This window comes from Poecilia latipinna, unplaced genomic scaffold (genome assembly GCF_001443285.1).
Source record: "Poecilia latipinna isolate Pla-1442-1.1 unplaced genomic scaffold, P_latipinna-1.0 Scaffold1281, whole genome shotgun sequence".
Taxonomy (NCBI): Eukaryota; Metazoa; Chordata; class Actinopteri; order Cyprinodontiformes; family Poeciliidae; genus Poecilia; species Poecilia latipinna.
In genome coordinates, this window is record NW_015113897.1 from 119,503 (window position 1) to 144,539 (window position 25,037).

Consider the following 25,037-nt stretch of genomic DNA (forward strand, 5'->3'; position numbering starts at 1 on the left):
AAATGGGAGTTAGACATAGTGAAACACAATCACAGCATCAGATAATGATTTTTTTTATATCGATAAGATAACATCTGCTGAAACACAGACACACCTAGAGTGGTTCTCTCCCAGAGTCACAGCGATCCGGCAGATGCCGTGGCAGGTCTCCATGTCTCCGTTCTGCACAGCCTCCCTCAGCTGATCTTGGAGGGCCAACACTCGAGGAACCAGCTTCAGTAATGTGTTCACATATCTACGAACCACGAACAAGAGCTCTGAATATTTTCTGTGTCAAGACCTGAATGCATTAAATCCTACTACTTTAGAATAATTTAATATACAGCAGGAAAAACACAGCAAGCAAACAGTGGAGGAAAATATTTACTGGCGAGTCGAAAACTGACTCACTCTCTTCATGGCCAGCTTGATGGATTTACATTTTGTTCCCCCAAGACAAACATTTCTTTCAAATCATATTTCAGTCCAAGTCGGTCCAACCTCTGATCTCTGACCCAGCACACCCACCAAAAAGATCCCACATATCTACCAGGGAACCAGAAAATCTATTCAAAGCTCCTTCTTGGAGCTACACCGCTGTCAGTAATAATCACGTCTACTAGCTGCTGTCTCAGCCGTTTATAATTCCCCTCACTCTGGAGAAATCACACACACACACAGACAGTTACACACACCCAGGTCCTCATCTGCACATGACATCTTTAAACATCATTCCTCCTGTCATCATCTCTGACAGCAAGGGTGGGAAAGACATTTGGAGATGAAGGACAGAGTATGTGTTCCCTGAATGTCACACAGAGGGTTGTGTGCGAGTTGTAAGCTACACACGCCTCCCCCAGGGGGTTTGTGGTACGTGGTTCAACTTTCAGAAGAACGGCAATAAGGCTGTTGGTCCAGGCTGATGAATATTCATCAATGCCGCATAAAGGTTGTTGGGGCTTTGGAAGCATTTAAAATGACTAACAATGTCGAAAAGCAAAAGAACGCTCACACTGAGAGCTGCAGCGACTATTTTCTTGAGGCAGAGTCAAATATTTCTCAAAATCGTTTCCCACATATTTTCCATTGTTGAATTCCCTAGAGCCAAAATTCCGAAATACTTGGTGGTTGTTTTTTTGTCAATCTTTAATATTTCCTCAGAAGTCGTGGTCTGAACACGGAAATTTTAAAGGTCACCATACGGACAGATGGATAGAGAATTGGCAAGCATATTGATGAATGCATAAACAAAAGGATGGACAGATGGAAGGACGGAGCAATGGATGGACAAACAGACAAACAAATCAATGGATACGCATGAACAAGGACCGATAACCTGAAGGACCAATGGACCAATACAGCACATGGATCCATGCGTGCATATATGAATGGATGTTATGCACCTGGATGGACAAATGAATGGATGGAATTATTCACACAAAAAGACAGAAATAAAGTCAGGAAGAATAAACTTTCCTTCATAATCTGTTTTGTTTATCCATATTTAAACTGGAAGCTATAATGCATTGTACTGAACCTTTAGCTTGTGTAATAGCCATTCAAAACACAAACTGACGTTTAGGTATATTAGCATATCATTAGAATATTTTAGTAAATCAAGTATTTTACTGATTATTGTGATTATTACGGTAACTAGATTAAAAAATAATAATAAACAATAAATAAATAGTTTTCATTTATCCGCTTAAGCTCATTTTATACAATATTAAAAATACATAAAAATGCAAATAAATAATTCAATTCATTTTTAAAAAAGAAAATAAACATTTTATTGCCTAAAATGCAACGACAGCTAAGCATTCCTTTAATGAATGCTTAATTTGTAGAAAAGGATTCATCTGCAGCTAGAGCATATTTACAGAGAAATAAGTTTTTCCATCTTTAATGGAAAATGAGCATAATTCCTAACGTAGTTCTGGCTGAGCTATTGCTCTGAGGTTGTTCTCTCAGCAAATGGCCTTTTTAGCATGTATACTCCAGCAAACAGTTATTCCATTAAATAAATTAGTTGATAATTATTTCTATAAATGAAAAGTAATCGCAGTTTATTTGATTATTCAATTCAGCCCTAACACAAACCATGTAGATCTACTATAAAACAGAAAATTGTCATTGAGCAAAGGCTCAGCTGTTTATGAAAGAGTAACTATAGAGGGAAAAAAATGTGATAAAACGGAAAAAGAAATTTTAATTATTTGAAAATGTTCCTCACACGTTAAGTTCACTAATTTCCCTCCAGACCTTTTATGAGCTGAGAAGTCTTTCATATGGCCGTGTCATATACAGCAAATTCTCAAATCAGCAGTGCAGGATGAATGAGCCTCTGCTGAAATGTGGTCAAGATAAAAAGAAATAAATTAAGTCAAACTTGTGTAACGACTGGACTATACTCTGTTTGACCAACTTTAGGAGCGTTGCCAGGAATAGCTCTTATCTTCACTGACTGAGTGATTGTGCGTGTGCATTTACACACTCAAAAGATCATTTATTTTTAATAAGGTGCCTTTCAGATGGAGGTCATGCACTCTCAGTGCAGGAGAAGGAGAGCTTAGTGTGTATTGGGGCACAATGAAAAGCCCAGAATGGATCTTTTTGCATTTATCCATTCCAGCTCAAAAAAAAAAAAAAAAGAAACTGATGACATTCAAGAGCTTCCTCTGAGACCGTCTGCTGCAGATGCATCTCCGCTAACTCATCATCTCCTTTTCTTGCTTCCGTCCAGCTGTTTTACACAGACTCCTCCTTTAATGTCTCCTTCTCCCTCCCACCCCCTTTCCCTTTGTCCCTCTGTTCCCCTCTGCAATTACCGCAACGCTCTGAGACAGGGGAAATGGGTTGCCTGGCAACAGGATGCAGCTGGACCAATAGCGTTCCCCCAAATGAGTTGACTGTAATGTGTTTAAACAGAGAAAGAGAACAAGAGACAGGAAGGAGGGCTTAGCGCTGATGGTGAGAGATGAGAGGGAAAGAGTAGAGAGAAGCGGCCAAACGGGGAGAAAAAATAAAACACAATGCCAGGAGTATGGAGGATGGAAAACGATGAGCTTTTACTTCCTCTGTAAAGATGACATGGGGGAAAAAAAGTCCTGTAACTCATTCAATACATTAATCTGTTACCATTAATCATGGATGCTCCATACTGTACTGCTGTGCAAGAAGAGTTGACAACTTTCACCATGTCGAAAGAGCAACGACAGTCATTCTGCATTCTGGCCGCAACTTAAAAGGCATCATCAATGTGCCGAACCATCTGTTTGACAAGATGCCATTGTGTTCAAAGTGACCTGCCAGCAGCAGCATCGGCCAGAAGCAGCACCCCGGTCTGAGGCGCAGAAAATAAAACCGTATATTCCTGGGCAGCTTCACACCTTCCCCCAGTCTTCCGCCTTCACACAGCTTCCTCTCCTTTTCTCTTAGCTCAGTCCCCCCCTCCCGCTCTGTCTCTAGGGGAGGGGTAATGGGTGCCTGCCATGTCTGAATCAACCAGGGCATGATGACATCTCTCCCCCAGATCTGTAACCATAGTAACACCATCCAACCGAGAAATGCTGCTTTCCTCCTCTCGGCTGTGAGCTTGCCCTGTACCAGTCCCTTTCTTCCTTTCATCCATGCATCGCTCCCTGGTGCCTTCCAGCACTGACACGGACAATTTAGATTTTTTTTTTTATTTATATTTTTGTCCTCCACATATTGTGTCTTCATTCTACTCCAGCATTAACTCAAGTGTAATTTCTCTTCTCACGACCACAATATTCAGCAAAAATAGGCAGTGAAACGACAAGCAAACCTTTGGGAGTCGGGTTGAGAAATGGCGTTGACTATAGCCTCTACTGCCGTGTCAAAGAGCTCCGGGTCGGACAGGGCGCTGAAGCAGTCGTGCACAAGTCCTTCGCTCTCGTTGAGGGGCACGTCCAGCAGCACCCAAGACGACAGGCAGCGCAGCACGCGGGCTTTAACCGCCCCGGGGCTATCGGCCCGCCGCAGCAGTTGTTGCAGTAAGGGGCAGACTGACCCCCACTCCCGGCCCAGGGCTCCCCGGACCTGGACGTGCAGCAAAGGACAGACCGAGCATCACTTCATGTCGCTCATGTTTTGGAGATGTTCCAGATTTTTCAAATTATGATACGTTTCAAGTGTTCATGTCTGCTAAGTTTGATGAGTCTAGCACAATTTAGTTTCTGAGAAGATCGGATTACCGGTACATAAGATGAATAAAAAAGATTTTCATATTGAAATATCAGCAAACAGAAAGCCATGTCCATGTACTGCACAGTGTAAGCTCTCAATACTTGGTTGTAATCCTGTTGCTGGTGCACCTATTTTGGCTGCACTTTTTCCTTCCACTGAACCTTCCCTTACCAGGCAAGCTCACATGCTTCTTTAACATGCTGCTGAGATGTCAAATCAAGAGTCTTCCTCATGATTGCTTTTAGGCCATAACCTGATATTTCTGTTTTAAAACTGGTTTTTTGGTCCTTGGCAATATTCTGCTTTTCTGAGATGCTGTATTTTAGGTTTTCATTGCCACTGGGCAGAAATCATCAAAATGAACAAAAATAAAAGCTTGAAATATATCACTTTGTGATACAAGTTTGATGTTTTAAATTAAACATTATTGAGATGAACTTGTTTTTTTCAGACATTATTTTGTGGACTGCATTAAGTACAGTAACCTGCAATATATACGTTACCTCAACAACAAATGATTACTTTAAAAATCGATTATTGTATAGGATATTCTGACGATTAATTGAATATTAAAAAAAAAGCACATTTACATATTTTTCATTAAACCACTTAAGGTTATTTTATACAACGTCAGAAATGCCTTAAAATATGAAAATAAACAAATGATTAAATTCCTTTTTTTTAAATTAGACAAACATTTTCTTTCCTAACCCTATAGTGGATTTGATCTGGATGAAGCTAAAACTATGCTACAGGAGTTTTATGTAAACATATTTACAGACAAAGGTGCTTTCATATTCAATGCAAAATGTATATATTTTTTGTACAGTTTTGGCTTAATGCTCCGAATATGCTTTTCTTTCAATGAATGGCAATTTTTAAGAGTCTGTATACTCTGGTTAATGATTATTCAATTACTAAATTAGTTGACAATTACTACAACAGTTGAGTCATAAAGGAAAATCTGATTAATCATTAGTTCTAATATACATGTGTGTGTACAATAAATAGTGATATATATGGCTGTGCTGCCTTTTTTTTTTTAGTCAAATATGTTACTTTTCCACCTAAAATAAAATCTAAAATCTGTGTTCATAACAGTAAATACAGAGTTTATTTAGCTTTGGTTTTTGCGAACACAGAGGTCTGGAAAGCAGCAATAATTCAGCAAACCATCAACAGCAAACGGCGGGAGCTGGCCCGGCCCAGGCAGACCTTACCTGTCCCTTTCGGTACTGCGGCAGGCGGCTGGTCTGGAACTCCTCGGGCAGCACAGTGAGCAGCTCCAGTAAAGCCAGGCAGCGTGCCCGGCCGTCCACCCCGCCCCCCTCCTCCTGAAACACCCGGACCATTTCCGCCACGGCGCCGGGCCAGGCCTCGGGCATCGTGTTGAGCGCCAAGGAGGCCAGCGCCACGCACAGCCGGGTGAGAACCATCTTGGAGCCGGAGGAGAAGCAGGCTATCTGGGAGAACAACTGGCTCTTCAGGGACTCGTACTGGTCTGTGGGGATGTCCGACCAGTACCTGGAGATTTTGGTGTGAAGCGCGCTGGCCCCAAAGTACTGAATCTCAGGCACCTGTGAGAGAAAACATGTAGAAGTTAACAAAAGCTTTCAACTCCTTTTATGTAAGATTGTTATTATTGAGTTTTTGAGGATCATGTACCTTATCTGGGCTTAGTAGGGCCCAGCAGAACTGCCAGGCCTGAGGTGAAACTTGAGCTTGCATCAGCCATTTCTGGGCCAGATTCTTGTTTTCTATATTTGGATCATAATATAACTGATGGAGAGCCTAGAAATAAAAAATAAATAAATTTAAAAAAAAAGAAAATAACACAGCAATTAGATGAATCCATACCATCAATGCTTTAAAAAAACCATAAAGGAGTTGAATCATCCTTAAGTTATTGTAATAAATGTCTGAAAACACACAACAGAGGCCAGTTAATGACATACCAAGAATTTACTGAGCAACAGATTCAAAACTGCTGAAATTATGCAGGTCCTACAGCTTGAAGTATGGATGGACATTTATAAGATGCTCAAACTTTAATAACTAGTTTCAGTGAATAATGACAAGTAAAATAACTTGTAGAAAGGAATCTAACTGCTTTTATTTTAAGAAAAATCAACATAAAAATCAGAATGACTGCTTAATAGTAGGGCTACACAAATGTTTAAAAAAAAAAACAAAAAAAAACAGTCACTGCAGGGTAGCTACCTCTGCAGATAGCCTGACTAATTAACCAGCTCGTATCAGCTCATTAAACTCGTTTGATTCTGAGGAGCAGAACAGAAAGAGAGATACTATTCTGCACATTAAGTTCCTCAAAAATATTTGCATGTGTTTTATTCTATGTTTTTTGCTAAAGTCTGTGTATTAAAATATCAAATAAGTGATTAACACAAAATTGTGACAATTATTTTAGTAGTTGCAGAAGTAATTGTCAGTTTTCTAATTAAAATAGAGGAAATTAGATCATGTTTAAAATGTCTGTGTTCATAACCAATAAAACCGTAATATTATTCCTCAAGGTGATCAACCAATGAGAATCGGATACGGTACCATGCCTACACTTAACACGGTGAAAACGTTGGGTGTCTGGGAAAATAAGCCAGGTAACAAAGACAAAACAAAAGAAAAAGAAGAGGAAAAAAAACAGTCCGCCTTACTCCTGACTGTCGGAGAGAGAGATTACTTTGGAGTAGAGCTCGCACAAACACACAGCAGACACATTACCCCAAAAACCTGAGCGGAGTAGAATGCAACGAACTGAAAACAGCCCTCTTTAAAGCACAGCTTCGAGTTATTTGAGCACTTGAGTGCAACGAAGACAAAGGAAGGGGAGAGGCGAAGAAAAATGTATGAAAGAGAAGCAAGTGCGAGACGGATGTAAAGAAGATGATTAATCGGCATTAATTAGACAGAAGATTTCTAATTCTGGCAACGATGGAATAATGATTTTGAAAAATGTCGGCTTCTCTCTCACATTTTGTCAAACACACTTACACAAATACACACGGCCAGTGAACTAAAACCTCTGGCAGCCAGAGTAAAGTGCCTTACAGAGAACATGGGGGGGGAAAATCCATGCTGTGAGCTGATCTTGAATTTTTTACCCCTGCAGCCTTGTCACATCAAATCCTCCACCAACAGTCTTTCGATCTCCATTTCATCCATCCAGCTGCCACCCTAAAGCCAACACTGCATTCAATTTCATCCCAGCCCTCTGGCATTCAATATCAAACATCTTGCAAAAAAGAAAAAGAAAAAAAAACACACAATAAAAAACTAAAAATTATTCTTTGTCAAGCAAGAATAGTCAGACAAAAACATTTTGGAGCTGCAAAGAGGAACATCAAACCAACGTCAATGCCGACTGGAAGCAGAGTATCAGGTAGCAATCGCTCAGTCTGCCATCAGCCTATACAATTATCTGTCTCCCCTTACTGTACAAGACTATGAGCAAGTCAAACTGGGTGTTAATAAGCCGAATTTCTGCAGAGAGCCTAGTATCACTTGTATCTGTAAGGATGGAAACAGAGACACACTGTAGGTACCCATATATAGTAGAGAGCAGGTGCAGCATTTATAATATGCCTGCAGCTTTAACTTATTCATGGCTGACAGGGTCTCTGTGCTCCGAAAGGAAAAAAAAAAAAAACTACCTCCATTTTGTGCCCTTTAAAGAATAAAACCTCATCCATATATAAACTTGGCTTTGATGTACTTTCCCAGGAGATAATAGGGATTAATGTAAACAAAATGGTACAATTGAGCTAAAAATAAAATTTGTGGTAGCTTCTGCTGTGTCTTTCAATGGATGGTCATCACAGCGCCCTTTGAACAGGCATCCATCTCCACTCTGGCCTTTCTCTAAATGAGGATGTGATTATTTCAGAGTTAAAAGACGCAGCAAGTCATTACTGCAGTCCACTCTGTGACCGCAGACCCCTCCGAATCTAATCTCAAACAGCTCAGCGCGCCCTTCTGAGGGTCATTATCGAGAACCAAAGACACAACACAGGTTGGTTAGTTCACTCCTTTAATCTTACAAAAAATAAAAACCACCGCCAGACATATCAAACATTAATGTGACTTATTATCCTGTTCTTTCCACCAGTGTAAAGCTCTGACCTGACACTACTGAGTTTAGATGATTCTGATTTTTTTTTTTTTTAAATAATGAGGAAAACATTTCCAGATAAATTAAAAATATAGCATCTAAAATATCGCTTACAGTTAAACATCACAAAGATTTTTAATAAAATCTCAGGTACATTGGTATGTGTTAGATTATTAAATGGTTATATAATGTATTGTAACTATAAAGGTCCTTAAGAAGCCTTTTTGTTCTGATTGATCGTTGATCAAGAAGACAAGCAAAAATGCCTCAAAGAAGGCCACCTAATGATATTTACACGTCAAAGAGCATCACATTTTTAAGTAAAACACATTCAAAACCATCTGGAAAATTTTAATAGCGTCCTTAATTGAGTTTCCAATTAACATAGTTGCTGAAGCAACCTGCTACTAAGTAGGTACGGGACACAGAAGATTTTTTTGATTGGATTATAAAGTTCTGATGGGTCATGATTAAAATTTTATGGTCCTGTTTAGTAGATGATTTCCTGGAAAATGTCTCTTTTACTACATATAACAATATAATACCTGTAAGAACATGACTGAAATTGGTAGCATAATAGCGGCGCATTTTCAAAAAACACCGTAAACGATGGAGAATAACGATGTATGCCGAAGGGACATAATGAACTATTTTTGTGTCAACTAATTATTCCAATACAAATTTACACAGACACCAAATGACTCTAAAAAAGGAAAAGAAGATAGTTTTTTTTTTACAATATAAAATCAATAAAGCTATTGATTTCAAATATTCAGAAGAGGTTTCTTGACACAATAACAGGTCATCAGAGAGTTTTCCACTCATCCAGCCTTTAGGAGTTTCCCTCTTCAGGCCATCACTGTGACGAAAAGGCGACTTTGTGGTTTATCTGTGTGAATCGAAGGCCTGTAAGCATTTCTTCATTAATAAAAGAAGGAATTATTTGTCTTAGGATGTGCGTGGGTGTTTGTTGACAGCACACGGACACAGAAAAAATTAAGAGTAGCATGGTGTTGCCAATAGTGATGAGATCTGAGCCCAAGAGCAAAACAAATGTATCATATCAACCTTATTTCTAAAGCTCGGCTGAATGGACAGATGGAGAGAATAATCACTACCACCTAAAAATTATTCCCAGGTCTGACATAAAACAAAGGAATAAACAACTTGCACTACATAGCTGTATGAAGCAGCCCAAGTCAGGTGTTCAATCTAGATATACTGATATTTGCAAAGCTCTGGCCTTCTGAAAAACATTTCAGTTGACTTTAATTTCTCTTTAAGAACCATCTTATAAGATATTAAAGCCGTATTCACGTTTTTTTCCAGACTTCCCGCCATAAGTGCTCATTATTTATTTATATTAGGAGCAAAGGCAAAGAGCTGCTATGTATCACAGAGACTAAATGCCTACGGAGGCCACATTTAAAGCTGTACTTAGCATCTTATATTAACGATTAGCAAGGTTAGTGTGGCTAGTATTACAAGAGCAGCCTGTGTGTCCCTCGCTTTGACTATGAGACTTTCAAAAAGCTGCCAACATCAAATTTAGTTCCAAGACGGAGGTTAAACGCTCCACTACTGACTCTGAACAGCAGAGGAGTAAAAAGTAGAAAGTCCGATCAGTCCTGAATGGACGCTGATACTAATAGTGGCTCATTTTTAAAGCTTGCTGTGACGGATTGGAGACAATTGCAATGCGACACACAGTGACTCAATGACCAATCACCCCTGAGCAAGATGACGGACAGGTCAGACCGAGCATTATGCTGAACTGTACAGAAACTCCCTCAGGACCGAATTATAAAATCTCAATAGCGCATTACGGCCCAGGATGACCTCTACATTTCCTCTGCAACACATTTTAGTACAGTGACAAATGTAAGCCAGCACACAACCCAGTTCTTTATGCACAGAGATGCCAACAATGTGTGACTTTGTTTTAAAGGACAAAAAAACCAAACAAAGAGTTTTCTGTTGGACGCAGGCAAACTCTGGGCCAGGGACCATCATCTCCGGCACCATGCAGACAACACTGTAACAGTGGACACCGAAACTATTCAGTTTTAAAAATATATTTTACTCTAAGTATTAAAAAGGAAACAACAACAATGAACCAGTGTAAAAAGAAAAATCCTCAAAAGAGTCCCTTTGTTTGTTTGTTTTTTGCAATTTTGTTTTAACGTCATTCGATTAGTGATGTAGAGAGGCTATTCCAATTGTTCTTAAGAGCAATAACATCTAAAAAAAAAGTGTGTTGCAGGTTTCCTTATGCATAAAAATAAATCTAATGAATTTTGTAATTAAATTCTAGAAGGACTCAAAAAGCGGTCCTAATTCAGGTGGAAAAATGCACATTGGGTTGTCTTATTCTGATTCCCCCACTGAGGTTTATCAAAATCCAGGAAATGACAGATTTTAAGATGCAAAGCAGATGAGGCACACAGTTCAGTACTCCCTGCTTGGTTGCAGCCATTTATGTTGTATTTTCTTATTTGTGAAGCCGATACAAATGTTTGTTATAACCAAGCTATACTCTTTCATTCATGGTGCTGAGATTGTTTTTGAGTTAAAAAAAATGTTTAAAGTTGACAGGAAATTTGAAAATATCACTTGATAATTATGTGTTGCTAGAAGATTTGAACATTAATATCTTGAACACCAACTATAAAGTCTTAAAAAAAATGCAAACATAAAAAAAAAAAAAAAAAAAAAAAAAAAAATTGCATAAATAAGCAATGTTTAGCCTGGTGGGGGCATAAGTAAAGCCTGGTGGCCCGCCAGGTTTATGATACACTGGGGGAAACCCTGAATACTATATGTAAAAATGCAATCCTGTTGCTGACACTGCCTGTTATGTTAATTCAATGCTTTTGACAAGTCTCTATTTTATTTGAATAGAGTGCATTCAAATAGAGACAAATGCGACATTTGTGATTGTCAATATATACCAAGGGTTTGAAAAGTTGCAATATCAAAACATTTTTGTCATATGGTTTAAAGTCTTTTCAAACGGATGTCAGTGAACTCATTTTCTCCGGCCACATGGAGCACACAGCGCACTGCTTGTCACCCAGAACAGAGAAAGCTAGTACACTTTTCTCTTGCTAATACAAAGACTTTGTATTAGCACTTTGTAAATGTTTTTGTATGTGAAAAACATGGAGTCATGATGTGAAAACTAAACATAGCAATAGCAGTCCCATGACTCTTACGAAGGTGAAGCTGTCTCATACTCACAGTTGGCAAGGTAAAGGTGAAGACAGACTAAACTGTCAGAAAAGACAAAAATGCAATATTTTCTTACTTGTAATAATTACAGAGCCTGGAAATACATAAAACATTCCATAAAATATTATTATCATTGCAATAATTTTGCTACATCGCTTTAGTTTTAGAGGGAAAAAAAATAATAAAAAAATAAAATTATAATATAATTTTAGGCATTTCTGTTTGTTTGGATTTTTTGCTAAACTCCATGGCCGTTTTACTCAAGGTTACCATACATGCTCTGTGCTCTCATTTTCAAAAGAAATAAATCAGAATAAAACACAAAATCCCATGCAGATATCACACCTGAAACCAGATGCTAAATCATTTCCCCTGCAGGAATGTGCATCGCTCCCTCTGATCTGCCTTTAATCAGTTCTGTCGCATCACCAATTTCCTCAAGCCCCCTCCTGTTCCTCTGCTGGCACCTTCCTCACCTTTATCTTCCTCCATCAATCCTACTCCTCCACTGAGCATCTCTCTCCCTCCCTCTCTCCCTCCCATCATTCCTTGGTATGTCCAAGACATTGGCCGCCCAGAAGGGTAATTCATCACAGCAACCTGGCACTTAACAGGGCCGTGCAAACACACACACACACACACACCACTATACCTAGTGACTCACAAGAAAAACACAAGACCCAGAGAACCACTGTGTATTGCAAGGACATGAGCTGATCACTTTAATTCCATATAATCCGTACATTACAAATTAAATTGCTAAATACATTTTTAAAAATGATCTATTATTATGTGGTTACATTAGAAATAAAGTTCCATTTTAAAGGTGAGACACCTCAAAACAGTAGTTTTTTAAACTACCAGCATAATAATTGTTAGACAAGCTGTTGACATGTGAAGACTCACCTTCTCTACGTTTTCCACCGTGAAGTCCAGAGCGTCCGGTGTGGTTGCTATTCTCCCCGGCGTCTCCATATCTCCGCGGACACGGAGCTGTCAAACGGGCAAAGGGGAGAGAAGCGTTCACTTATTGAATTCCCGCTACAGATACTCACATTTCACTACTGTACTCTCCACAGGAGCCCGTCTGACTGTTTAATTTTCGTTGCTTTAATTCGTATCTGGGCTTTAAAGATGACATGGAAACGCCGACCGGAAAGCTAACGTTTAGCCTGCTGTCGCTAGCCCTGCCACAGCAGAAAAACCACACTAAGCAAGCGGCTATGCTAACGCAAAGCTAACTAATATAGCAATGTAACCGGACACGGGCGCACACACGCAACGGCCCGATTATGTAAACAGTCTTATTGTGACAACATCGTCAAAACTACGCAGTGGCAGTATGTTATCTGAGGGAAGCTCAGAGGACCGTCATTTCCACACCTTTCTGTCCACCGACGGTATGAGACGATGCTGGCAGCTCCCTCCCAACCGCTTCTCCGTCACGAGGAGCTTTTTTTGCTGCATTCAAGAACTGTGGGAAATTCTGCATTCGAAGCATAGTGAAGATTCGGATACCTACTGATAAAAATAGATGTATGTTTGTGTGTGAAATGTAATGACGCACATCTGTAATATGAGTTATGATTATTCTCTAATTGACCAGTAGGTTAAACAGTTGGAAACAGCTATGATTTTCCAGTGAAAAAGAATAAATAGGTGCTAAACCATACAAGGTTAGACATTGCCATTACATCCTCTAACAATTTATATAATGTGTCACTGCCAATTTCTTTGGGACAATGTGGGGGGGAAATAAGTTCATCAGCTGCAAAGACATGATTTGATCTACTGTATTTTTTGCATGTCTAGTCCAAGAGGGAATGAGTAACTCTCCTGTTAAGCACAAACATTTATTCTTTTAAAGTGTTTTCTTAATTATTTCTACAGTTATCTGGTTTGTCCTTAAACATATACCTCTCTTTATGTATGCAACATTATTTATATCTACGTGCAGATCATTGAACATTCCTAAATCAAGAATCAAAGCAAACACCGAGACTAACATCAATGAGATTTTTTTGTCTTTTCTGATAAGTTACGAACAAATGACAGTTATTTTGAAGAATGAGCCTCTTTCTGGAGGTTCATTAAGCTTTGCTCAATAGCCAATGCATGTCCACTGAAGGGCTCAACTACACTGTGCACTTCATAAAACACAAACATTACTGCTCCTAGTTTTTGAAGCTCATGATTAGTGAACCAATTTGTGAGCTCCATTAAGCACATAACTCGTGCATACGTTTAATGTTTATTGCCTAATATCCATTACAAATACATATTATTTAGATTGTGTATGTTTTCGTTACTATTGAATATCCCCATACACCTTTTACATTTTTGTAAATAACACTGTAAAGCATGCATGTTCCTGCATATTTTTTAACAATTCTGTTACTGGTATATTTGATGTAAATATTCAATTGTTTATAAGGACCCATTTTCTACAGCACAACTGTGACAGCTCCTTCTAAGGAGCCTGTTATAGTACTAAATTGAAGCACCTTGCTTTTTATTGTGATTTTTAGTTGTTACTGTCAGTTGTTATTATATTACAGCATAAATGTAAGTAAGAAGGTTTATTTGACCAAGAAAAGGTACTGACTCTAATAGTTGTAAAAAATAATAATAATATATATATATATATATATATATATATATATATATATATATATATATATATATATATATATATATATATATATATATATATATATATAAAATAAATTCCCCTCTCACCCTCTGTGGGTGGTCTCTTGTTTAAAAACATTTTATATCCATTCCTTCTCTCACCATCTTGTAAAAGGAAAGTTGTACGTTCTATTTCAGCTTCCTCTTTTGAAACATGTGGATCTGCCCATGAGCAAGGCCCCAACCCGCCTAAGTATTGGTAAATTAAGGTGCGAGAAGTTCTGCTTGTGGTTGAGTGAATGCGACTCCAGCGTAAAAACGTTATATGGTCGGTATGACTAGAGGAATGTTTTACAAGTTCAGTCCATCCTCCTTTTTGATGTCTTTCAGTCTGGTGGCATGCAGATATGTCTAATACAAGCAGATTGTCCGAACAGTCTGGACAAGGCAAGGGCGCCCTCATGTGGGTGAAACAATGCATGACATCACTGTAGTAGTATGTTTGAGGTCGGTAAACCATAATGAAGGGTGAAAAATAAACTTATTATAACCTAAGAAAACAAATGTAAATAAAGAATGGTGGAACAGACCTGTTTCATTAACTGTATGTGAGGACTCACATACAGTTAATGAGCTGTGAAATCCTTTGGATACAAAACATTTCAATATCAGAGGAAGATAAAATGAACAGCAGAGAAAGCTGGGATGAGTGCATCACTGTGGAGGAGTTTTGGCCTGCTCTTTGGAAAATTGTTTTAATTTGGCCACAGTGGATGATTCAGAGCATGGAGCACCTGTTTAAAGTTAAGCTATAGCATCTCAATCAGATTTAAGTCTGGGTTTTGACTAGCAAACTCCAAAATCTTTGTGTGGTTGTTTTTTGTTGTTCTTCTTTTTATTTGTTTATTTATTTTAGCCATTAAATGGCTCATTTGCTGCTATCTTTCTAGTCATTATGCTGCACAATCCAAGTGTGTTTGAGCTTAAAGTTAGAAACTGATGGTTGGACCTTCTCCACCAGGATAGACAGGAGAATTCATGGATCAATAAAATGAAGAAAACTGTCAAATTTACCTGAAGGAGCAAACCAGTTCCAGATCATAACACTACCAGCTCTATGTTTAACTGTTGACATGCTCTGTAAGTTTTTACATCACCTCCCCGAAAGTTTGTCTTTTTGTTTGTTTTACTCAAGTTTGGGGGATCATCAAGATTCTTTTCAGCAATGTGAAAGAGAAACTTCTTATTTTGTTTATTCATTTTTTTAGCAGTGGTTTTATGTGTATGCAGAATATAATGAATTGATCTTGCAGGATAATAGATAATATATCATTTTAATTCTAGGATAGGCAATCGCCATTTTGATTCAATTGAAAATACAATTTTGCATTCTCCACAATATTAATCTGAAAAACGAATGGATCAGCAGAAAGTGGGAAAAATATATATGGGTGTGTGTTTAGTAAGTACCCATGGCACACATTTAAACGGAACACAGAAAACACATAAAGGAAGCAACTTTTCTAGTCAGAACTGGACTACATTTTACAGGTATTGGTATTTTATGTGTCTGTCTTTCATACTCCGGTACAGTAGGGGGCGGTATACAGCTCGAAATTACACTGTAGTAAGAAAAACGAAGAAGAGTGAAGCTGGGAGTTCATTTATTCTGAGTGGTGACTTGCCGAAAGAGAGGAAGGATTAAGTGTCTCAATACTGCTTTGTGTCTGTTCTGTAGACTAACTGCTCTGCCATACCACTACTTTGACTTTTATCTTCATGTTGCTCACGTAGCGAATAATTACAGCGGGGAGCGGAGTACCGAACCCCATAGCTAAGAGTTGGATCCCCAGTTGAGGTAAAAATAGAAAAATAAATAAAAGATAGAGGCTATAATATGTCATCGTATTCCGTCTTACCTGTTTTTATGTATTCCTATTAAATGTGTTATGTTAAGATACGTGTGTTACAATGTTGTAGCAGATTTCAGACCCCATTGAAAGCGGAGAGCGAGCTGCCGTTACTTTTCCAACCGCTGTGAAATAAATGAGCCTCCAACTTATTGTCTTTATAAGGCAGTAAAATGTAGTAAAAATGTATCTAATTGATCAATAATTACACACCGTGACGTTTGTTATGCATACGCTACAGTCACATTCAAAATAAACGCCTGTTTCTACAGAGCTAATTTATTACAACTAATTTATTTGAGATTTGTTTGTTAATTTCTGCTTGTAAAGCCTTTTCTGGTTGTTGGAGTAAGAGTTTAATTCCAAGGAATAAAAGTAACACTGAAATTGTGTTTTAAAACTTTATTTAACCATGACCCAGTAAATATTTCTGCAAAGTCTATCACATTATTAGACAACTTGAATATCCAGGATCTTGGATTTCAACTTTAAGTTGCAAAAGCTTTTGCAACATAATCCTCCTTACAGTGTCAGAGAGCCTAACTCAGCTGTTGCATCACAGAGCTGCTACAAATTGGGTCTCAGGTTACTCCACTACTGTAGCTCCACTACTATGTTTGCTAGAAAAACCTTACGGATACTGACCAATAATCAATTTGACTAATCACATGTGATGTTTGACTTTCTGCTTCAATCTCAGGATATGAACTGGGACAGTCAGTTGAACTCCATCCTGTCTGTAGCCGACGGCAGCGTCGCTAAGATGAGGGTGAGTACATTCAAGGACTATCCATTACTTTTTAATCAGTGCAGAGTACTCCTTTGGTTTTGTTGACTCCTAGCGGAAGTTTTGCTTCTGCTCTCAGTCCGGCTACTGTAACGCCACTGTTGAGGACGAGCACACACTTCTCCTGGATGATTGCAGACCAATTCCTAATCTTCCATTTTCTTGAAAAGAATGTTTATAATCATCTACTTACATATATTTAATCCAAAACAACTTGATTGATACATATAAGTCTGGGTTTAGAACCAACCACGTCACAAAAAGAGCCCTGGTTACAATAGTATAACTTGAAAATTAGTTTTGATCATCGTTAGAATTTTTATTTGAATTTTTCTTGATCTTCGTGCCGCTTTCGATACTGTTGATCATTTTGTACCCTTTTGGCGCTGGATAATCTGAAAAAAACATCTGAATCCTTTGTGGGTTTAACTTGTGAGCATGTTAAAAGCCTGGGTGTCACTTCTGATCATGACCTTAATTTTATGAAACACATCCAAGGTCTGAATTTTATCACCCTAGAATCAGATCCAAAGTCAGATCCCATCTATCACAACCTGACTTAGAAAAACGGATTCGTACCGTTTATTTATTTTGACTTTGAGGTCTTCCAAAACACATTTTCTCATTATACCCAGAATAAACTCTAGATCTGCTCTTGTTTTTCCAGTCATTATGCTCCTTTCCTCTGAAATTCTCTTTCACAAGACTTCCGGTCAATTTCTAGCCTTTTAGTCTTTAAAGTGAACTCAAAATAAAGTGAAGAATTTTAGTTAGGCATATTTTTCTTATTATTATCTAACTATCTTCATTTCCTTCAATTTACGTTTTTACGGTATCTTTTTTTCAACGCTTGTTTTTATTCTACTTTTCTTTCCTAGCACATCGAGTCTCCATTTGTCGAATGAAATGTGCATTATAGACAAGTTTAACTCGACTTCTAATTTACAATTTTAGTGGCAAAAAACAGCAGGTGGCAGTAGAGCCGCTTCAAATCCTCCAAACCAACTTAGTTTTAAAATGGCTCTTGGCTCCTCGAGACGACGTCCATGAAAATCAAGTGAGAGTTTTGTTGTCCCCCCCCTTGCATTTCTGAATAGTTGTTGTGTGTCAACAGGAAAGACTGACCTCTGCTGGGAAATTCCCTAAAGGAGCAGAAGGCAGGTTGATTTATTCCAGTTTGAAAAGGGAAGTTCCCGCCTGTTTGCTTAGCTTCCATTTATTCAAACTGTAGTTAAATCATTTCAGATGACTTTGTTTTACCTTTGCTTCGCATTTGCAGTGAATGGGAGTGGATTAAGTTCACACTGGGACCCTCCTGCTTCTTTCTGCGCAGCGCGCCCCAACTACAGGCCTCCCTCATCGCTCCGTTTGGGTGTGCAGTGGGCTGACCTCGCTGCCATTCAGTCACAGCTCCAGATACAGAGTCAGGTGTGTGAGTCCGTTTCGTCCTGTTACAAACACAAAGCTCAGGTGTTTGTTTTTTTTTTTGTTTTTTTTTTGGGCGGGGGGGCGTTATCCGATTGACCAACACAAAGTCGCTCGGCATTGTGAGCTGGAAACAAAACGAATGAATGGTTTTCAATGTTCTTGGTAGCAAGAATCTGAAAGTGTGGCTTTTCTTCTACTCGTGTTTGTTTTGCCGCACTTAACTGTTTCAGGTCATTCAACTAATTTCAATATTACCTGATTAAATACAACCAGCTGTTTTCAAACTATGACGTTTTTGTGCTGTAACAAGGTTCAGGTTCGAAGAAACCTGAACCTGTGTGAAAAGTAACTGCTTTCTTAAGGTAATAACTATTTTTTGCCACAACTGACATCAGATTTGTTTTTTTTTGTTGTTGTTTTTTTCCTCCTAAAAACAAAATTCCTGGCCTTTGTTTTTCCTGCTCTTGCTTTCCAGCTGATCGAGTCCTTCTCAGTGAAACTCAATGACCTGGAGAGGGAGAAGCAGTCTCAGCAGTACCACATCCATACTCTGCAAGGTATCTCACTTCTGCACCTACAACTTCTCCCCCCGAATCTCCTACTAGATGCCATCGTCTTCTTGTTCATACGACATGCAATGACTCACCTTATCAAGCAGAAGCTGAAAACGTGAAGTTGTTAGATGTCACTCCTGAAGCAATATAAGAATTACAATAGTAACTGGAGTGTATCTATATGGAAACTTTCACAACTGGAAACCCCAAATGTAAAAATGATTGAGAAAAGGGATGTTTAAACTTTTGAAAGGAAGTTATTCTTCTTCATTTGTTAAGGTTTTACTGATCACTTCCCATCTCTACCAGAGGTAGAACCACAGAGAGAGACATCTTAATGTGTTAAACTATATCATCATTTCTGAAGCACAATTTTGTTAAAGTTGACTAAAGTCCAAAAATGTAACTGCTGGGGCTAATCGGTTATTCCAAATTGCTTTTTAGGTATAAGTGTGTGTGTTTCTCCTCCCTGCTCCCCACCTCTCGCCCAATGACAAGCGGGTTATAGATGATGAGTGTTTTATGTTCTGTCACTGAGAACAGACTCTAAACACACACACAGCACGTGTAGCTGGCAGAAAAAGAAACGTGGGCCTCTTTTTTCTGTGATTTTTGCAGCAACAGCAGCTTCTTTTACTGTGCAAAGATACTTAGTATGTATTCACAAAAAGCCACATAACCATGACATGACAGTACCGCCTAATTAGCACGTGGTGCCCAACTGTTGCCACTATTAAATAAATTTGGACTTTGTTCTGATTTAACCCCATCACTGGCTGTTGCAGAGGAGGTGCGGAGTCTTCGTGGGGAGCTCAGGAAGAAGGACAGAGAAAGGGCAGACCTGAGTTCAGAGGTGGAGCGAAGGATGGAGCAGTGGAGGAGAGAGGTTGGCCGTGAGCTCAGCAGCCTTGCGAGGGGAAACGACTTGCGAGGCGACCTGAAGGAGAGGTGCGAAACCCCTGCAGCCGCCGCCTCAACGGATCACACGAGAGCAACGAAACGAAAGTTTTGTTTTTTTTGTTGTTGTTGTTTTTTTTTTTTGCCTGTCAGTGCGGTGACATGATTTCTGTCTGTTTTTTCAGCTTCGGCTCCAGGCTCGGTCGGGATGAGCTGGAACGCCTGCGGAGAGAGCTGGAACGCCTGCGGAGAGAGCTGGAACGCCTGCGGAGAGAGCTGGACGCGCTGAAAACACAAATGAGTGAGTCGCAGACACAACAGCAGCTCGACTCTGATTCATTGATCCGGTCGCAGACAGGAAAAGCGCTCCTCATGTTTCCTCTGCTTTCCTCGTCTGAAAGGGAGACAGGAGGAGGACATGCAGCTCCAGCAGACAGAGGCGAGGGAGACGAGAAGACAATGTGAACACAGCCGCAAGGTAAACACACACACACACACGCAGCTCTCTGTCTGCTTGAGGCTCGTTGTTTGTGTCGTCTCTGATCCTCAGCGGTTGTTTTGTTGCTCAGACACTGGTGGAGCTGACAGGCAGCTGCAGAACACACAGCTGCGATCTGATGAGGACGCTCTGCCGCTATTCGCTCACTCAGCAAGAAGTGCATCAGATGAGGTACGAGGGAGTGTGTGTTTTCTTTTTTACACTAATTCAATAGAATAGGATGGAAATGCCGCTTATTGTCCCACAAAGGGGAAATTGTGGTGTAACAAGTGCAACAGTTAGAAAAGTTCAGATAAAAAATTCCTTAAAGTGTTAAAAGTAATATGTAAGAAACAGGATTAACAATAATAATTATTATTATTGTAATATTGTTCAAGACTACAACAGAAAATAATGTGCAGTTCTTGGTCCAAGGGATGTGCGGCTGAGTCGGATCACTTTTTCAAAAATGTGCATGATGCGTATTGAACATTAAAAAAAAAATAAAAGATGTAGACTATTTACAATATAGCATATCAATGCAGAAGAACAGACGTGCAGTCACAGCGGAAATATTATTACAAATTTATAACACCAGAGCAGATTGTGCAAATGCCTGGATGCATGGATGTAAACACTTAAATTGATTTTGCTGGGAGCAGTAATGGTTTTAAGGCCTGACAGCTGCTGGGAGGAAGGATCTGCGGTAACGCTTCTTTGTGTATTTAGGATGCAGCAGTCTGAAGCTGATATGGTGAAACTTAGGATTGCTTTTGTCTGTCACAAACTGCATCAAAATGCAGAAAAGGTGTGGAGAAAAAAAAGCAAAGTTTTTCGTCTTTTTATTTTGCGTCACAAATCGCGTCGTATCTCCTACAGAGCAGCTGTGTCAGAACTGAAGAGGGAAGTGAGGAGTCTCTTTCACCAAGGACAAGCGTTAGCGTCTCCACCGCAACAGCTCACATCAGGTTTGTCCCTCTCTTCTTTGGTTCTTTGTCCCCCAGCCCGGCGGGCCTGAAACCGCAGTTATCGTTCGCTTTCTAGGGGACCCGTCGCTCCCGGCCCCTCGGAGCCACAGCAAAGGACTCACAGCTGATGAGACGGATTCAGATTCGGAGGATTTCAGCCCGACCCCAAGTCTCTCGGAGATCAGCTCTGATGATCTGTCCTGGCTGGAGGACAAAGAGTCCGGTAGGGATTTACAGAAAACCATTCACACTGCTTTCCATGTTTTTGACTTCAGTTGTTGGGATTTTATAGGAATGAGCAATTCTAATAATTGTGAAGTGGGAGGAGAATTTTTGACGCTTTGCAAAATGTTTTACTAATCTTTTTTTAATTAAAAGTATTAAACAAAGTCTGGCTTAAAAAGGGGAGTTTAGTTTGACTAAATGATGCTGCTAATACCTATTATGATTCATATTTTACAGGTTGTGGGTAAGAGGGATTAAGTTATAATTTAAGTGCAAGAACAATTGACTCACATGCCAGAACCGGAAAACATTGAGCAAAATGTGCAAAGTTTTTATTAAATTATCAATACTTGAGTTGCTAAGTAGGCAAGACAGAGTGAGCCGGCTTTATACCGAGATCAAATTAACCACAGAAAGACCCTTTTTTTCCTGAATAGTTAACAACTGAAAGTAATTAATTTCGCTGGAATTTTGTCAGGGCGTAGCTTTTGCACACCACGTATCCTTTTTTTCTACATTACTGTCACTGTTTGCGTCAAATAAAATCCCAGTCAAACACGTTGAGGTTTGTGGTTTCAACTTGAGGAAAATGTGGAAATGCACCCGGTGTCCTCTGGTGAAACGTACAGTTGAGCGTGCCAAAGCATTATCTGAGACAAGCTCATAAACCTGTTCTCACAAACAGCCGAACAGTTTGACCAAATGGTTACAGTGAGCCAGATTTTTTGTTTTGTTTGTTTTTTTAAAGCAAGTTGGGACCTGTAGTTTACTGTCATGCCTCCCCCGTACACTTGGCTCGGCCTCTCCGACTGATGCCGTCGGATTTGACTCGCAAAGTGAAACAAAAGGCTTTGCCTGCCAATTTTGTATTCGTTTTTGTTAATAAAATTATTTTTGGCATCATGCTTGCCACTTTAAAGTTCAGGAAGGAAACATTTTCTCACTTCAGGCTAACTGTCCTTTGAAATATTTAAAGGCCTGAGAAAATCAGATATATCAGACCTTTAATATTTGACCAGAACTGAAAAATCCACATTAAATGATGTGCGGCAGCACATACGTTAAAAGCCCCGCCGTGTTCCTCCGTGTGCGGATGAAGCTGGTAAGCGATAATTTCCTGTCAAGCGGTCCTTTCTAGGATCGTTTAATTCTCCGCGTGCGTCTGCGTGGGCCGTGTGCTGCTAACCCCTGAGACTTCCTGTAATGTTCCCGGAAGAGATTACAATCTGTGCTGGAAATGTTTCCCACAGCCATTTGGGACTGTTAAATCAGAATTATTTACATTCACACACATACACACACAGAGAGCTGGATAATAGTAAACAGTTGTTAGAAGGGGAGGTAAAAAAAAAAAAAAAGAAATGTTTGAACGCTTTACAACCCGATGACATAAACAGAGATAAGAAGTGACTTTCATTCACAAATTAACAGCTTCTTTTTTTCGTCTCTGCCAGCTCCACGACGACAGAAACCACGGAGCACCAAGTCCACACAGAGCGACTTCACTGCTCCGAAATCAGACGTGGAGGACGACGGCGACGATGAACTCCTTGATGATGAGGATGTCTGCCCAGAATTAGAATCTGACCTGAGTCTTACAGACCTCTGATGGACTATGCTGGGAAATGAAATTAAAAAAAAGATATTTTTGTAATCTACTGGGAAGCGGTAAAAATAGCAGCGTTTAGATGCAGGCTGAATAAAGTTTTGCAAAAACAAACAACCAAGCGTAAGGCTCACTTCCTTTTTCTGGCTCCGTGAGAAAGAGAAAGGAAACGATGCAAACCACTCCAAACGCACAATCCACTCAGTGAAGCATGGCGGTGGCAGCATCGTGTTGTGGCAAGGCTTTTCTTCAGGAGGGACATGGGAAGCTGGTCGTTGCATATTCAGAACATAACATTATGCCATAAATGGCTAAAAAAAAAAAAATTCATTTTGTGTTGATCATTCAAATGAATTGGTGAAAAAGTATTTACATTTTCAGGGCCACAACTAACGATAATTATTTTAGTAAACGATTATTATATTGATTATTCTGACAACCAAGCAAAAAATAAATAAATTGTGCAAATTTTTCATTTAACCACTTAAGCCTTTTTTTTGCACATTAGAAATGCGTTGAAAGTTGTAAATAAGCAAATAATTAAATTAATTTTTCAAATAAGATAAGAAAACTTGTATTATCTAAAATGCAATTCCTGTAGTGTTCGCTTGATCATTTGTAGCAAAAGATGCATTAAAAAAAAAAATTGTTCACTCATCTTTTTTTATTAATAAAGGCAAAGCAGAAGGCTGCTGATTAGGATATTTATTTCTCTACAAATTTTGAAGCTAAAATTGCTAAGGTTTTTCAGCGTAAGCAGCAAAATGCATATTTTTTTGGTATAATTTTAGCTTAATTTCAGCAAATGGTCTTAATTGAGTCTGCATGCTCCAGGTAATCAGTAACCAATTGCTGAATTAGTTGACTATTATTTCGATAATTAATTTGATTAATCGTTTCAGCACTATGCAGTTTACATATAATTTTGCCCACTAAATTCTTGTTTTTGTAGTCGATTGACATTCATTATTAGTCGACTGAAACAAACAATTACGTCAAAAGACTAATTAAAAATTTGCTGTCAAAATTTGCGCTGGAGTTAAATGTAGGCAATCCTACCTGGAAACCGTAGATATTTTGTAAACTCCATTTGTACCATACGGGAAAGCTCACTTTAAAACATTTTTAAATTTGTGTCAGACCGTCTGTGTAAGCTGTGGGGATTTCAGCAAACGATTCCTGATTCATGCCGGTTTGAGGTTCTGCCGGGACTTGGCCGACATGTTCCTACAAATTCAGGGCTGTAAGAACCGACACAGGCTGGCAGCTGTTTAAAGATCGTTTTGAATAACCTCGTCATTCACTTGTTTTATAATGGTTAGCGACAGGGGCGCCGTATATGGGGGAAAAGTTAGGACAATTCCAAGGGCCTTAGGCCGACAGGGGGCCCTCCAAAAAAATATATTGATATTTTTTACAGAAATAGAAAAAAAACGAGGCCCTGTCAATTACTGTTATTGTGTTTTTTTAATTATTGTTTTTAGCAGTAAAAATTAAATCTTTCCCCTCCCTGCCAGACCAAAAAACACGCATCCATATTTACACTGAATTCCCCCTGGATCTGCATGAAATGGTTCGTTCCTGCTTGGCGCACTTGACGGTGACTGTGTTCAGCAGCAGTCAGTGGAAGACAGACTGTGGTAGTTACTATGCTGCGATAAAAATGATAAAATCAGGTTTTCAAAAAAAAAAAAAAAAACGGAGAGAGAAAAAGGTAAGTTTCAATTTGCAACCCAATTTTTCTCCGAGAGGTGGATAGACTGTGTGAGATTATCAACCATTTAGCATAGTTAACTTAGCTACAGACTACTGTTTGCCTCCTTTTCACTAGCATTTAAATAATTAAGGAAATAAATTACCAAGATATTTATATATTGAAGTAGTACATGTACCTTTTACCATACTTAACAAACAGATGAGTCAGTCAGCAGCAGCTCTAACCTACATCCCTCCTGACCTGCCCTCTCCTAAGTGAAATTAAAGCTGCAGTGCAGTATATATATATATA

At 39.1% G+C, this 25,037-nt stretch overlaps 2 protein-coding genes across 3 annotated transcripts in view; one reads left to right on the forward strand and one right to left on the reverse strand.

Annotated features, from left to right (window-relative positions):
- The window catches only part of LOC106961252 (importin-13), a 28,748-nt gene extending 15,729 nt beyond the window's left edge, over positions 1–13,019 (reverse strand). For both annotated transcript variants that reach the window (XM_015054844.1, XM_015054845.1), the window contains exons 1-6: positions 12,929–13,019; positions 12,452–12,538; positions 5,854–5,979; positions 5,409–5,765; positions 3,788–4,041; positions 95–235 (exon numbers count right to left, since the gene is read on the reverse strand). In XM_015054844.1, the coding sequence (XP_014910330.1) occupies positions 95–235; positions 3,788–4,041; positions 5,409–5,765; positions 5,854–5,979; positions 12,452–12,538; positions 12,929–13,012 (1,049 nt within the window). In that variant the 5' untranslated portion in view covers positions 13,013–13,019. The remainder of the gene's footprint in view (positions 1–94; positions 236–3,787; positions 4,042–5,408; positions 5,766–5,853; positions 5,980–12,451; positions 12,539–12,928) is intronic.
- Positions 13,020–15,790: 2,771 nt separating this feature from the next.
- On the forward strand, positions 15,791–23,146 carry LOC106961255 (golgin subfamily A member 6A). The gene is made up of 12 exons (XM_015054849.1): positions 15,791–16,034; positions 16,787–16,855; positions 17,988–18,030; positions 18,153–18,301; positions 18,777–18,858; positions 19,641–19,803; positions 19,938–20,053; positions 20,154–20,230; positions 20,322–20,422; positions 21,110–21,198; positions 21,275–21,421; positions 22,878–23,146. Exons 2-12 carry the CDS (start codon positions 16,790–16,792, stop codon positions 23,030–23,032), a joined length of 1,188 nt encoding a protein of 395 aa, XP_014910335.1. The 5' UTR covers positions 15,791–16,034; positions 16,787–16,789; the 3' UTR covers positions 23,033–23,146.
- Positions 23,147–25,037: the final 1,891 nt, after the last annotated feature.